This window comes from Alosa sapidissima, chromosome 5, assembly GCF_018492685.1.
Source record: "Alosa sapidissima isolate fAloSap1 chromosome 5, fAloSap1.pri, whole genome shotgun sequence".
Lineage (NCBI taxonomy): Eukaryota > Metazoa > Chordata > Actinopteri > Clupeiformes > Clupeidae > Alosa > Alosa sapidissima.
Window position 1 is genome coordinate 18,115,411 of NC_055961.1, and position 15,031 is coordinate 18,130,441.

The 15,031-nt window shown below is 39.7% G+C and overlaps 1 protein-coding gene and 1 long non-coding RNA gene across 3 annotated transcripts; both read left to right on the forward strand.

The window, feature by feature from the left end:
* The first annotated feature begins 1,527 nt into the window (after positions 1–1,527).
* pcyt1bb (phosphate cytidylyltransferase 1B, choline b) lies at positions 1,528–10,168 on the forward strand. Of its 2 annotated transcripts, XM_042093712.1 has the most exons (9): positions 1,528–1,714; positions 2,226–2,398; positions 5,494–5,593; positions 6,146–6,262; positions 6,537–6,688; positions 7,082–7,160; positions 7,351–7,493; positions 7,704–7,892; positions 8,480–10,168. In XM_042093712.1, the coding sequence occupies exons 2-9, from the start codon at positions 2,258–2,260 to the stop codon at positions 8,693–8,695; spliced, it is 1,137 nt and encodes a 378-aa protein (XP_041949646.1). In that variant the 5' UTR covers positions 1,528–1,714; positions 2,226–2,257; the 3' UTR covers positions 8,696–10,168. The 2 variants fall into 2 exon arrangements, with proteins under 2 accessions (XP_041949646.1, XP_041949645.1); XM_042093711.1 differs by lacking the exon at positions 1,528–1,714 and having other exon boundaries at positions 2,171–2,398.
* A 2,892-nt stretch (positions 10,169–13,060) lies between these two features.
* Positions 13,061–14,608, forward strand: LOC121709440. Its single transcript, XR_006031954.1, has 4 exons — positions 13,061–13,098; positions 13,509–13,576; positions 14,027–14,093; positions 14,372–14,608. It is a non-coding gene; the product is annotated as an uncharacterized LOC121709440 (long non-coding RNA).
* Positions 14,609–15,031: the final 423 nt, after the last annotated feature.

A 15,031-nucleotide genomic window follows, 5' to 3' on the forward strand; every position in this document is an offset into this window, starting at 1 on the left:
AGCAACTCGAGCTAGGTAGTACTGATTTTTTTGTGTTTGTGTTTTGTGTTTATAATCCAATTTGAACTTTAAACATGAACATAAAATGAAAAAAAAATAATACATTCTTTGTTACTTTTCTATTTAGTGTGCGTAAACTTGTCCCTTTTCTCAAAAGTAAATCTCTGTAGCTAGCTACACAGTGAATGGGGAGTTGGAAAGTTGATCCTCTGATTCTTCTTAGCAGAGAAGAGGCCTTATTTGATTTCTCATTAGTCTTACCAGAGTCCCTGTCATCAGTGTGTCCTACTGTTCGCATGCCTTACCAGCCTATGGTGTCAGGGTGCTGTCTGATCACAAGCAAGTGCTTATCCTACTTCATTTGTTTGGATTGCTTTCCTTGTGACTTTCCTTTGATAGAAATGTGAAAGCAACGTTTACACATGTTTTCCACTCTTACAGTAAAACCGTTATTGGTTTGATTGTGATTGACAAAGCATTTGCGCTTTACTTTTTGTTAAATTGTTTAATATGCTAGCTCATGGTCACTTAATGGTGATACAGTAAGACTGTATGGCCTGAAAGTGCCCTTGCTTACAACAAAATGTTGTTAAGTGTTAAGTAGCTTTCTGACCCATTATGGTCAATTAATATATAGCCAAATGTGATTGAAACCAGCTTGTAAGGAGACATCAAGATCAAAACAGAGCAACAACTGGAAATCCCAGTGGCTTTACTGAGAGTTATAGTGATCCGCACATCTCTTCCAACAAGAGAGTGCCATTAGTCAGGACCTCGTGCTCAGCTGTTCTAAGTAACCACAAGGCCCAATAGAAGAGATCCTTTATGGCATTAACACCCACACTGAAATAATCAGCCTCCTCAGCTCACAGCCATTCCCAACACAACGGTCTCAGCATATACACTCACGCCTTAGGCCAACATAACACATGTTATTGCTGTTGGGGTTTAGTTTAGTGATTGGTTGATTTAATTAATTTATATTTCACTTTGGTTTCTTAAGAAATATGAAAACTAAACAGAAAGATGAATGGATCAGTATGCAGACCTTTTGGCCCAAATTGGATGTTAACTTGGCCACCAGTAAATTGAAGTGATTAAGGCTTGAAGGCTTACTTGACAAGCATTTTCAGTCATAATATACTGACCGAGCACCCTTGTGAAGTGACATAATGAATAGTAAGGTTTTTTTTTTTTCTTCAGACAAATAAAAACACGTTTGTGCATGTTATAGGGTTGCCACATTTGATTTGTGAAAAGCCATTTCATTTGAAACTAGCAGAAATTATAATCAGAAGTTAATTTTCACCAAAAACCGGGACAATTCGTGTCCCGGAAAATATTATTAATTATCCTGGACAGTCACTCAAGTAGCCTACATGTGGCAAGATGAGAAAGGATCCATTATGGATTCTATCAGTAGCCTACTTCTTAGAGATAAGAGCTCTACTGACCTCTTCTGGTTGTCATCGTGTCCGTCTGAACTGAAATATCAGACCACTCACTCATAACCAGCGGCACCACCAAAGCACCTGTTTGGAGGCTATAGGGGCGCTTAATGTAATTTTAATAATGTGTCCCCTTGGATCATTTACCTTGTTTCATTTAACTTTGAATTTTATTTTGCTCTACGTTTTCAGGCTGACTGTAGGCTAACACCAGCTCTGAAAACGTCCACATCCAAATTCCAATCAGATTACATAGGCTAATCGAGGTAGGCTGCTTTTGTTCTGAGATGTTCTTTGGGTGGCTTCACAGTTTGTTTAGGTCCAAAGTCCAAAACTGAGTTTACCATAGTCTCTATATTATAAGCGTTAAAAGTCAATGATAGGCTACTGTAAGCCTACATAGACTATTTCATGGACTCAGGTGAAATTAATGGGGAATGATAAAACACAAATGAATAGAAAGGAATAAAGCTCTTACGTCTATTAAGGCCGACTGCGATGAATGTTAAAATCCAAAAATAAACAAATTGTAAGAACTAGCAGTGAGGAAAGGATTTGTCACTGTGATATGCGCCCATTTTTTTTTTTTACCAACCTTTGCCACTGTTAAACTAGTCAAGAGACTGGTTATGTTGTCTAAGGATTTCGGCAGTAACGTGTCAGTGTTAGAATGGACTTTGTACTCTTGACGGACCAATGATGTTGAAGAGACCGACAATCAATATCAGTGGAGGACACTACAGCTCTGTTTCCACTACAATCTGATACTGCTTTCAGGCAAACGCAAGACAGACCTGTTGCGTTCCAACATGGCAGGAAAGAGACGGAATGGCCCGAGAGCCAACAACGGCAGCAGGGGGGGCGGTGGTGGTGGTGGCGGCGCGCAGAGGCAACCCCAGCAGCAACCCCAACAGCAACAGCAACGTCGTCGCCGGAATAAACCACGACAGGTGGGCTATGATTAAATTAAGTGGTCTGCATTAATTCAGGCTATATTTATGAAAAGCAGGGACATATTCACATGTTCTTTTATATGAGGCTGCTTCTCAATAAGTCAAAGGACAGGACCGTTCTCCTGTCCTATAAAATAACTAAGTCGCAGTCTGTTCAGATATGGAAGAAACAGTCTAAGCCACATCCAAAGATTTACTTATTTTGAGAGTGGCCAATTCTTACTGACCAACAACTGACAAATAAGCACATAGAAGGGTATTCTATTCATCTTAAGGCTTTAGGCTACGGAAGTGTGTATTGCACATGTGATCTGTAGCATTTCACTGGAGTTAAATGTCCTGTTGGCAACTCTTGCATAACCTTAGAACTCATGAACGTGCAGCATGTCTGACATTCCAAGAGAAGTATAGGACCAATGGATTTTAGTGAAGTTAAATTGAGGTAACATCTCAGTATGAGGCCTATGATATTCCTCAAGAGCAAGTATTCATGTCAATGAAACTGCCAGTGTCATTAAAATGACAAGTCTTGACACCATCGTTTATGAACAATGAACTTTCATTTTGCCGACCGGCAATGAATCAAATGGCTTTGTCATGTTTTCATTATGACTTTATTCTCTCAGTGTTTTCCAATGCAATAAAAAGGTTGTACAGCAATTTGAAAATACAGTAAAGTTACACATTTCTGTAGTTAGGGGAGAAAGTGAGTGCAAGACACTGAATATGTATGTTTCTTATTTTTACTGTATATGCTCTTTGCAGTTGTACAGCATTGTGACAGAATTTTAGCCTAGAAATCTAGACGCACCCTAGCGGCGGCAAATTAATTTGCTCAGCCTGTACGTCTAGTATCAAACCATAGGGATTTCTATTGGCTGACGCCGTGGACGTCATCCAATCACAGCGCTCTATTTTGTTAGAGAGTCTTAAGACGGGCTTAACAGGATAACGACAGTCCTGCGACAGTGAACAACAAGGAAGGTGGCTATGGCGAACGAAGAGCGGTTGTTTGAATCGGCGTTGGCGTCAACTTTGGAGGAGTTGGACTTTTTTTTTTTGTGAAAGTTGAGCAACACAATGCACTTAAGTCATTCCTTTCGAAGAAGGATGTATTTGCCGTTTTGCCGACCGGATACGGATATGGTCGTAGCGCTGGCCTATTGCATGCCTAGGCAGTTTGAAAGACAATTCTCTGCCCACCCCTTGGATTAAGCGAGGTGAATGGTTCAATTCCAGACTATACATTTCAATGATAGGATGGCCCACCAGGCTAACAGAATTTATGAGGATGAATGAGGATAGTTCAACAATTTTGTATGTAATGACTCAAGCAATGAAATGAAGACTAGTTGTATTGGGAACGATTCAGCATCCATAAGTATAGTTCATTTTGACTGACATGACATAAGCAAATGATAATATTATAAAACAGCAGAGAATTGTTTGAAAGCAACTGATACATGTCCAAAAGCATTTGGAATTTGTTCAGAGGAAGGAGAAATTGCTACTATGATGTGCACAAATGACTAAATGTTGTGGAGGTTGAACTAATAGTTAGTTATGAGAATTTTCATTTTAATGTGAGAAAAGCACCAAAGCGACTGAGAAAAACTGTAAGTTGTATTGATGTTTAGTTTGTTCCATATCTGAGGTTACATCTTCATACTAGGCCTGTGATATCATTATGTTGTGCTGATGTTTAGTTTGTTGCATATCTACTATCTCATTTAGCCATTAAGTTCAAGATGTGTGATTGTTTATAATAAGAACACTCCATATTGAGTGTTCAAATTGCACTTTTACAGAAAATAGTAAAAGGGAGAAATAATTAGTGATGCTGGATTCTCTTAATACATTTCACATTACCTTACATTGAAGAACTGTGTAAGTCTTTCGGTTTCACAAATTATACATGAACCAATCAGCAAATCCTATCAGAAACAGCTGAGGGTCCAAAGGAGTATGACAACATTACTCATTACTGTTTATATATGCTTACAGATAACTGCTTTGGAAAGCTGTATGTGTGAGCTATCACTAAACGTCTTATCAAAACTTAGATATAAACCATGATGACAATGTGTGCAAACATTCCGTCCAGGTTTTCTAATAGTAAAAAAAATAAATATTTTTTTGCTCGTATTGCATTCCCTGTCCATCTCTGATACACACCAATCTTTGTCTATTTCTTTTGTTGTTGTTTTTTTTAATTTTTCCCCTTTATTCAGATAGGACAGTGAAGACTGTCAGGAAGCAAGTGGGAGAGATGGGGTGGGATCGGGAAATGACTGTGGATCAGATTTGAACTCAGGTCCCTGTGTGCACTTGGACCTGACAGTGGTATGGACGTTGCAGCCAATTCCACCACAGCTCTCCCCTATGTCTTAGCTTTAACATTAGTCTGTTAGGGGTTATGTAATGGGCTTCAGAGTCCATTACCTGGGTGTCATGATCATTCAGATATCTGTCTGGCACAGGCGCTCCAACAGATGAGGTCAAACTGAACAGCTCTACTTGGAACCGATTTGGCATGAACTCCTGTCCTCTGGGTCGCTCTGTCTCTGATAATTACACACTCGGGATCAATTCCAAGTATTACTTCCAATCTTAGAAATAAAGCATTCCTTTAGTTCCATTGGAGCACCAAAAAATAGTACTAGGGATTATTAATTGCAAGCTTTGAGAAGCATCGCAGCTTTAATTACCATTCAAATAAAACATTCTTTATTTTAACAGTTCAGTGGAATCTTTTTAAAGAAGCTTCACAAAACCCTTTCAGACTACAGCTGTAGTCAGTCAGTATAGAACCTTTCAACGGCATAAACAAACATATGCATTCCTAAGGCATTTCCAGTGGCACAGAAAACAATATTGAGCTAATGAATGAGGACCAAAAAAATTTTTTTTTTAAGACATTACATTAAAGCCTGAATCATTTTCATTTCAAAGTGTCTCTGTTTGAATTAAACGTTTCAACAGGAAATCCTCGAGGAACAGATTGAAAGGGTCTATACTGTATTATATTGTTCACAATGAAAGGCCAACATCATACTTTAATGCATCTTGTGTCTGTGTCATTTCTCCACTAGACATTGTCACAGCCTGCAATCTTTGCTAGGGCCAAAGGCAGTGAGATGGCCATCCCTTATGAGAGAGTGACACTTGAGCAGGCTCGCAGAGGAACTCCAGGTCAGTCTGATAGCCAACAACTGTAGGACTCTTCCTTCCTTAGATGCATCTTGATTGGAGAAGCATGTAAAAAAAAATGGACTCACTTTAATTTGGAGAAATGACGAATAAGAACATAATGACTATAATAAAGGGGAGACATAAACAAACATGTGGATATTAAATGATGTTTTCTAAACAAAGTTCGGGAGGAGCCCTTAGGGATGATTGACAGCAATTAAATCACCTGTCTTCCGCCGCCAGGCTATTTAAGCCGGCCTCCTTATCCATACGTCACACGCTGCGGCACTCGCAAAATTATCCCTCCTCCTCCCCCTACTCCTCCATTTCACTGATAGCCCAGTTACACATCCTCCTTACATTGGGGGGTGCAAGCGGCCATCGCTCTAAAATCGCGATCTCCGCTTCAGGCATTCCATGATCACCAGCTACCATGCCAAACACGCGCTTAGCTTATTCACTCAGTATAGCAATCATGCCGACGGGCGAACTAGTGAACATGAGTTGTGTGTGTGTGTGTGTGTGTGTGTGTGTTATTTTTTATGACTGAAGCGGATCGGCCGGTGAGAGTCTACGCAGATGGCATATTTGACCTATTCCACTCTGGTCATGCCCGTGCTCTGATGCAAGCCAAGGCCCTGTTTCCAAACACACAGCTAATAGTAGGAGGTATGTGAAGTCACTTGCTAAATACTGGTATATACACAGTTACAGTACTTGCATTTGTGTTCTTGTAAATCAGGAGAGTCCTTAAATGGAGATTATTTTGTGCTTGGCTGTACTGTTGACTGTGAACCACGAGAGACAGAGTGAGTCATTGGTAAAGCTGATCTCTTAAACGCAAAAGCATTAACTTATATGTCTAGGCCATGTTGATTTATCGTGAGGGATCGTGTGTGTGTGCGTGTGTGTGTGTGTGTTTGTGCGTGTGTATTTCTCACAGTATGCAGCGATGAACTCACACACAAGTGTAAGGGCTACACCGTGATGACCGAGGGTGAACGTTATGAGGCCTTGCGACACTGTCGCTATGTCGATGAGGTGGTCCGTGATGCACCCTGGACCATTAGCCCTGAGTTTCTAAAGATGCACAGGGTAAGTCTGTCCTTCTCACCTTTTCTCTCTTTTTCTCTTTCTTTTTATCTATTTATCTTCCCATTGATCTATATCTGAAGAGCTCAGATGCAAAACCCTCTAAAGCCGTCTGACCACATTTCTTTTAAATGAGCATTTAAAATCCGGTTCCTATAGGTTTTTGCATAGAAATCGATATTTCAGACCAGGAAGAGAGTGTTATTTGATGTGTTTTGAAGTTAAATTATTTGATTAACGTATACTATGTGAGGAGAGCATTCACTCACCATCTTTATCTCATTTTTGACGTAGGTGGCATTTAGAGGCTTTTGCATCTGAACCCTTCATCTGTCTTTCTCTCTCTCTGAAGATAAGACACACTCCACAGAGATGCATTCATTTTTTTTGTCACAGATTGACTTTGTGGCCCATGATGACATCCCATACACATCAGCAGGATCTGATGATGTCTACAAACACATCAAAGAAGCAGGTGCAGTATGCATGTTGTATCACTAATACAACCCTTTTTTATAGCACTAATACAACACCTTTTGGCAGTTCAAACTCATACATAACATGAAGACTCTTGAATTGTTTAATTCCTCATTTTTTGTTTATTCTATGGGAATGTTCACTCGTGTGTGTGTGTGTGTGTGTGTGTGTGTGTTTGTGTGTCACAGGAATGTTTGTGGCTACTCAACGGACAGATGGAATCTCCACTTCTGACCTTATCACCCGGATTGTGCGAGATTATGACGTGTATGTGCGTCGCAATTTGCAAAGAGGTTACACCGCCAGAGAACTCAATGTGGGATTTATCAATGTAAGTCAATCATTAGGGCATTGCACACCTGATACTATATTTTGTGCTATTACACTGAACAAGATACCCACATGAGTTAGATTTTCATTCTGCTTGAGGTTTTATCTGCCCTTCCCACTCAATCAATTACATCTTATAGTGACCAAAACTATAAGGGGCCTCTCACTGAGGAACCCTGACCTGACCTGACTGATATCCCACTAATTCCAGGACAAGAAGTACCGTCTGCAGAACCAGGTGGACAAAATGAAGGAGACGGTGCACACCCTGGAGGAGAAGAGCAAGCACCTGGTGCACCGGGTGGAGGAGAAGAGCCATGACCTCATCCTGAAGTGGGAGGAGAAATCCCGCGAGTTCATCGGGAACTTCCTGGAGCTGTTTGGGCCTGACGGAGCCTGGGTGAGTGTCCCACACATGACAAGTCTCCAAAAGGCATGCGCACACATCCAAGTGGCCTAAACTTGGGGTGCTGAACCAAAGCAAAAAAGTCACAGCAATAACAACGAAAATGACAAAAAAAATGCGCCCAGGAAGCTCTGACGAAGGAATTGCCCCGAAATGTCATGTAGTTAAATATTTGCTAGGGAGCTGATGGGGGAACTGCTTGTGTGCCATGTCTCATGGCGCTTTACAGAGCTTTAACAATCAGAGAAGGCCCATGAGTAACAGGGGCGAGGAAGAACTCCCTGGAATTGGAGATACAAGTAGGAAGAAACCTTGAGAAGATCCACCTTTTTTTGAAATGTCATGTAGTTAAATATTTGCTAGGGAGCTGGGGGGAGCTGGGGGGAACTGCGGACCTTTTTTTGTCGTTATTGAGTGCCCCACGCACCAATCCTAGAAAATAGATTCAGTGCCATGTCACTTATACACGTACCATGGAGAGCTGCTGAGAGCATCTTCTGTGTTTGGTATGGTCATCAAAGGCATTGGGGTATCTGTTGAATTGATCGTCTCTCTTCCTCTTCCTCTCCCTCGGCGTGCAGCACATGATTCAGGAGCGGAGTGGACGAGTGCTCCAGGCCCTGTCGCCGTATCAGTCCCCCCGCGGCTCTCCAAGCAGCAGCCCCACCAGGGGGCGCTCTCCTTCGCCCCCGACCCACTGGCCCCTCCTGCGCTTCAGGTCACCTCCACCCACCCCGAAAGCACGCCGCAGAAGCCCTGGAAGCCCTGGAAGCGAGGGGGATGAGGAAGAGAAATAAATGTGCCAGTCTTATATGTACACACACACTGACACACGCACCGACACATATACACACAAACACACGCAGACACACACACAAACACATCAATGCAAGCAGGCAAGACGTACTCTAACTCAGCCACATGCAGATGCACACACGTGCACACATACATACATACACACCACATACAGTATAACCGTGTGATGTACAAGCACCAGCACAAAGATAACATGAAATGCACTTTGCCTCTCTGACTCAAATACATTCACATACAGAAAGAGTAGCTCCTTAGGTGCATGCATGTGTCTCCAAAACTAAAACTCATATGTATTTATTCCTATACTGCATGTACAAACTTAATGACGGATATATTTGATTCTGGATATTGAATTCCTTCATATTTTTAAACAAAATAAATTTAAACATTTAAAATGTGATATAATTCATATTATTATATTTATTATATTTGCAAAACAAAGCACCAAAATCAGATATGTCATCAATGAGAAAATGCTTTTCATTCTAGGACTTTATGATTGATAATATGGTAAATTGGTATTAGCATGTGCCACACCATGCCATTTTGTGTTTTTGAGATTATAACGTGTATGTGCGCTGCAATTTGCAAAGAGCAGCTGGAGAACTCAATGTGAGATTGATCAATGTAATGCTCTGATGTAATGTAATGTTCTTGTAATGCTGCTATTATACTGAACCTCAGTGCTACATGATTTAGATTTCCTTCTGCTTGAGATTTTTTCCATCCTTATTGGGATAATCAACCTCACTTGATCAATTAAGTGACCAAGACTGTGAGGAGTGCTATCATTGAAGAACACTGACTTAACTGATATCTTATATTGAGGCCATATTTAGGAATCTCTACATGTCAACCCTGGTCTGTGGAGGATAGCCTGTTATGTAACTTTCTTACAAAGTCAAACCAGAAAACACACTACCAACCGCTGTAAGTGGACCATTAAACAATCTTAACAGAGCTGAAGGAGTTTATCACCCAGTGTAAAAAAACATCTTACCATTTTAAACTTACTTTTACATTTATCTGAAGTGACCCATTGTATTTGCTCAATTGTAATGTGTACATCAGTTTTACGACAAGTAAGTGTCTAAAATGAATAAAGCATGCTCATCTGTAAGCATAACATACAATACAACCCAGCTCCTGGCATTTAAGCATAACTAACATTACAAACAAATGTGAAAACTTTGGCCAACAAAACGGATAGCTGCTTGATTATCTCAGTGTTATTGCACTGAGGCCTATGCTTAGAAGTTACTTATGTGATTCACATTCATCTTACATGATTCTGTTGGATAAATAAATTAATGTGGCAAAATATGTTAGTTCAATGTAATAACATTGTGTTTTAAAGAGAAACATGTATACTTTGTGTAGTTCAGTTATTTGTAGGTTTCAGGAACCTTTCAGCTATACGGGAAAAATCAATTAAAGTGGTCGTTCAGAAAGAATAATGTTCTGCCCTTTGTCTGTTATTACAACATTAACAGTATGAACCATGTACACTGTAAAATAGATTTAATCTGACCCGATGTTTCCACACACCTTCTTAAAATTCAATGACTTTTCAAGGACTTCCCAGGTCCAATTCCCTCAAATTCAAAGACCCAACAGTTGGATCAAGATGAATTGTTAGGCTACAAATTGTTTACAATATCTTTATAGCTTTACAGAAACTTACAGACAACATTTAAAAAAGAGAGAGGCTTGAATGTGCCAACGCTTATCAATTGTGCTATTTTTCAGTGATGGCTGACAAAGTAGGCTAGTTATCTTGCCTTCTCTAACAGAATATAGAAATGCAAACACTTTTAATTACTAATGTCTATTTTCAAACATTTTCAAGGCCTTGATTTCCCCCTCATTTTCACAAATTCTCATGGCTTTTAAGGACCCGTGGGAACCCGACTGACCGTTAGAAGGTGCATTTGCACAACACTTGCTTGTTCTCCTTTTTAGCAACACTCGCAAACATGATGCTGCATCTTGAAATATGGAGATAAAAGGTCAAGTGTTCCTAGTGTCCATAAAAGATAACAGGACTGTCCCACGCTTCAGTTGATTTCTGAGCGATGCTTGCCTTAAATGGAAATACCTTTGCTGAAGTTTTCCTGTGTGCCCAGTAAATATTCAGTTGAGCACTTGTGATTGAAGGTCCAGGTTGACAGAAAAAAATAAATATGATTTATTCAAAAATTAGGAGCATGTTCTTAACCACACTCAGTAACGTTCATGTCAGTTCACAAAAGACTATCAGGATCTATGGTATTTTGAGCCCCTGCACCGTCAACTTCAAGGCATTGCAGTCTGGAAGGCGCTAGGGTTAGTCAAGGGTTAGTGTTAAGGTTATGGTTAAGGTTTGGGTTAGGGTTAGGGTTAAGGTTAGGGTTAGGTGCCTTGAAGTCGACGGTGTGGGTCCAAAAGACCATCAAGTGACTAGTGCCTTTATCCTTATTATTTTTACTATTTCATGACTATTTATTCCTTTATTCCTAATTGTCGACACCACAAAGCTTTTCCAGCTGGAGAGTGCTGTTACAGAGGCTGTACAGTGCAGTACGTGCCCCTGTTGAGGCACGTACTGCACTGTACAGGCCTGCTCAGGGATAACAACAGACAGCTTTTTTTTGGGGGGGGGGGGTGTCTTGTAATGTATAGCCTATAGTGTCGCCTGCATCTCTACTCCCTCTCGTTTTAAAAAAAAAGAATGTTTATGTAAAAGAATTTAACAAAAGAAGTGAATCAAACATGTAGTGTTAACCAGGGGGTTAGTAAAGGATATCCCAAGTCTTTAAATGCCAATGTCAATTAAATTAACTATAAATGGGATTTACTGTATTATAGCCTGTTACCCATCCAAATGTACTTATAATTGTTGTTATAGACATGATTAGGTTACTGTATATTATCCTATTATTATAAACACAAAATATTGAACTTTTTACTACAGTCGACACAGCTGCCTGGTTTTCTTATTATTTTGCCACATGCTGTTTATCGTTCATTTGTGTGTCAGTGCTTCCATGTGTGCATGATACCGTCAATTACGGAACAGTGTTTGGCTAGTTTGATGAAAGGGCATTGTAAGATCTTCATCAAAACTTTACTGCTAATCAATATGAAAGCAAGATGGACTGAGTGTATTCCAGGACATCTCGCAAGTGGCTCTATTCCTCCATTCCTACTGGAATTCCCATATCCTTTTACATCACAAGATTACGACTATTCACAGATATGATGAGACCCACAACAACTGGATATATGAAACAGGAATGGTTGACCTATTGCAGTCTCCCCCCATAGCACCTGTTGCCCTATAAGTCTGTATCTCGTCAGTACTGTACAGTACTTTTTTTCTTTCTATAATTTATAGCATTCTTTGTTCCTTTGTTTGATTCCTGAAATATTCCTTTGAAGTTGGCAGTCGATTTAAATGGCCTTGATGGTTTTAATGAACATACCATTTAAGATAGGCCTAATCCATGTTGTTCAAAGTTTAAAAGATAATGCTAAGCAATATTTGAATTTAAAGATTGTGATTTTGTTTTGATACAACATTCATGCTGTGATTTTACATTCAACTGACATTAACATTCACAGTGACAGTAGGGGTCAATATGCACTGTTATGCTTGGTTTTTAAAATGTTACCAAAGTGCACCTATTTTATATGAGTGGCAAGACTAAACGACATCAAATTTGTTGATGTCACTTACAAAGTACATAATATTTTGGGGCAGAGATATGGGGTGGGTCTGGGATATTACCGCAGGTCAGTACCTGGGTCCCCGTGGGTGCTCGGACCCGTTCATGGTACAGGCGCTAGCCTGTTGCGCCACAGCGCTCCCCCTGCTTGAAACATTTTTTTATCCTGGATGTAATACATTTTTGAAAAACTACACAGGTACTGGTACAAGTACACAGAATGTCATTACAAATTACTAGATAGATAACATGTCCCTTTATTAAGGCCTATTCACACCAAGAACGATAACGATAACGACATCTTTAACCATACCGATAAAAGTGTTCACACTGAACAACGATAAACAGAGTATCTCCTTGTGTTAATGAATGTGACGGATACAATTCGATGGGTTCTGATTGGCTATTAGCTTTTTATTGTTCTGAAAATTTCTCTGAAAGTGATCCCCAATAATATCGTTCTTCATGTCGTTATCGTTATAGTTTATGTGTGAACGTCGTCATTCATATTAACGAGAACGATATTTATTTATAGTTATCGTTATCGTTCTTGGTATGAATGGGCCTACACTGGAACCACGTGTTTTGCTGACTCAGGCTCCCAGTAGCATAAAAAGCATCAGTCTTGAGTCAAGGAGGCAGCCCTTTAGAGACACTCTGAAGAGCTACAGCTACAGGTGAGTGTTGACTTTTACAAATTGTAATTTGTCTGTAGAACAAAGACACAAATTATAAAAATATTGTTACCTTCATGCTTGGTGAAAAAGTATGATAATATATACTGTATAAACTTATTTGTGTGTGGCCTAAGTGATAATTACTGTATATGTTATGTATAGTATAACACAATATAACTGTATAACCATATATGTAACTGAGCTGCATTTGATGGCATTTTCATTTTTTGGTTTGGCTGACTTGTTGTTCTTTTAAATAATGCATTTTCAATTACTTTCACACATAGTGTGAATGTAATATAAGCTAGATTGTTTTTCACACCAAAATGAGAAAAGAAAACTCAATATGTTGAGGTACAGTGTAAAGTGCACATTGATGATGTAAATATGTGTTATTCATCTTTGTTCAGGTTTCAAACAGATCACTGAGTCTGTAGCAGAATTTCCTCCCTCCTGTATTGTACCAGTACCAGTATTGGTAAGAAACATGTGAACTGTATCATCCCGAACAATTAATAATGCAGTTATAAAAAATAAAAAATATATATATTTTATGAGGGCTGAATGAAATTACCTCTTAGGGCAATACTTTAATTGCCTATACCAAAATGCATGCTCTTTAAAGTAGAATTACAATATTCTTCAATTAGGCTCCGTTTTTAGATTTGGGTCTGAATTTCCTTCTCACTATGGACAGTAATCATAGATATTACACATTTTGCAAACCTTTCAACTTCTGACACTCCTTTCATGTACAGCTGTGACATTTTGTGACTAATGTGATCAAATCTTGTGTGTCATATGCATGATTTTGATTCTTACAAGTCTCTGCTATTTATGGGCCATATTTAACAAAAACAAAAAATGGTTAACAAATATGCCATGTCACGTACTCAACTACAACTCACTGGTTGCCACATCTTTCCAGGAGACACAAAGAGAGCAAAATAGATATCTGGGGATCACAACAACATTGAAAAGGTTAAGCGAACAGGGTAAGTGATAACACTAGGCCTAATTGTATGGATAATATGTTATAATATGTATGGAATGATCCAATTATTGGAACAATTACAAATGAAGAGAGATACTACCATAGTGTTCACTACCACTGTGTAACCAGTTTCCTGGTTAGAAACCAATAAATAAATGCATGTCAAAAACTGTATTTTCCGTATGAAACACATGCATCCAAGTGGAGTATGAACTTATCACACTGAATATAGTAGTTTCCGCCTGTTCTTCTCCTAATGCTCTATAACTTTCTCTCCAGTGCAAAGCTGAAATCAATGGCGTATCAAATGAGACTCCCCACACTGTTGCTTACCTTTATTCTCTGCTGTGGAGTTATTGATCCTGGAGACGGCGTGTATTCCCTGCCACACCGCATCAAACGTTATGCACCTGAAGTGATTCCTGACCTGTCTACCAATGATATGACATTCATAGCAGTAAGAGATCCCAGGCGCATAACAGAACCCCATAACCAGAACCAGAGAACTCAAGCAGGGGATTTAATTAACAATTGGCGAGATACACACCTGGGCGAGGGACCAAGTAACAACTTAGTACACTTACCAAATGTGCAACATAATCGTCAACTCCTTCGAATTGATCGTCAGGGATCGTTTGACCAAGGACGTTATTGCAACTTCCAAATGCAGATTAATGGGCCACGTCCTCGTGGAGCGAGCACCACGGTGTCAGCGATCATAGTCCCTAATAGTGACAGAGTCACAGCAGAACATATGCGTGCGGCTTTCCAATATAGTTTAAGAAACCAGGCCAAGGTTTGTTTGGAACTTGGCACAACCGACAGCTCACCCAACTGCCAAGCGAATGATGGAGGTGAAGCTAAAAACAAAGGTAACAAAACTAAAGGCCCAGGGAAAAATGGGGGTGGAGACAAAGCTAAAGGTAATAAAAAAATGAA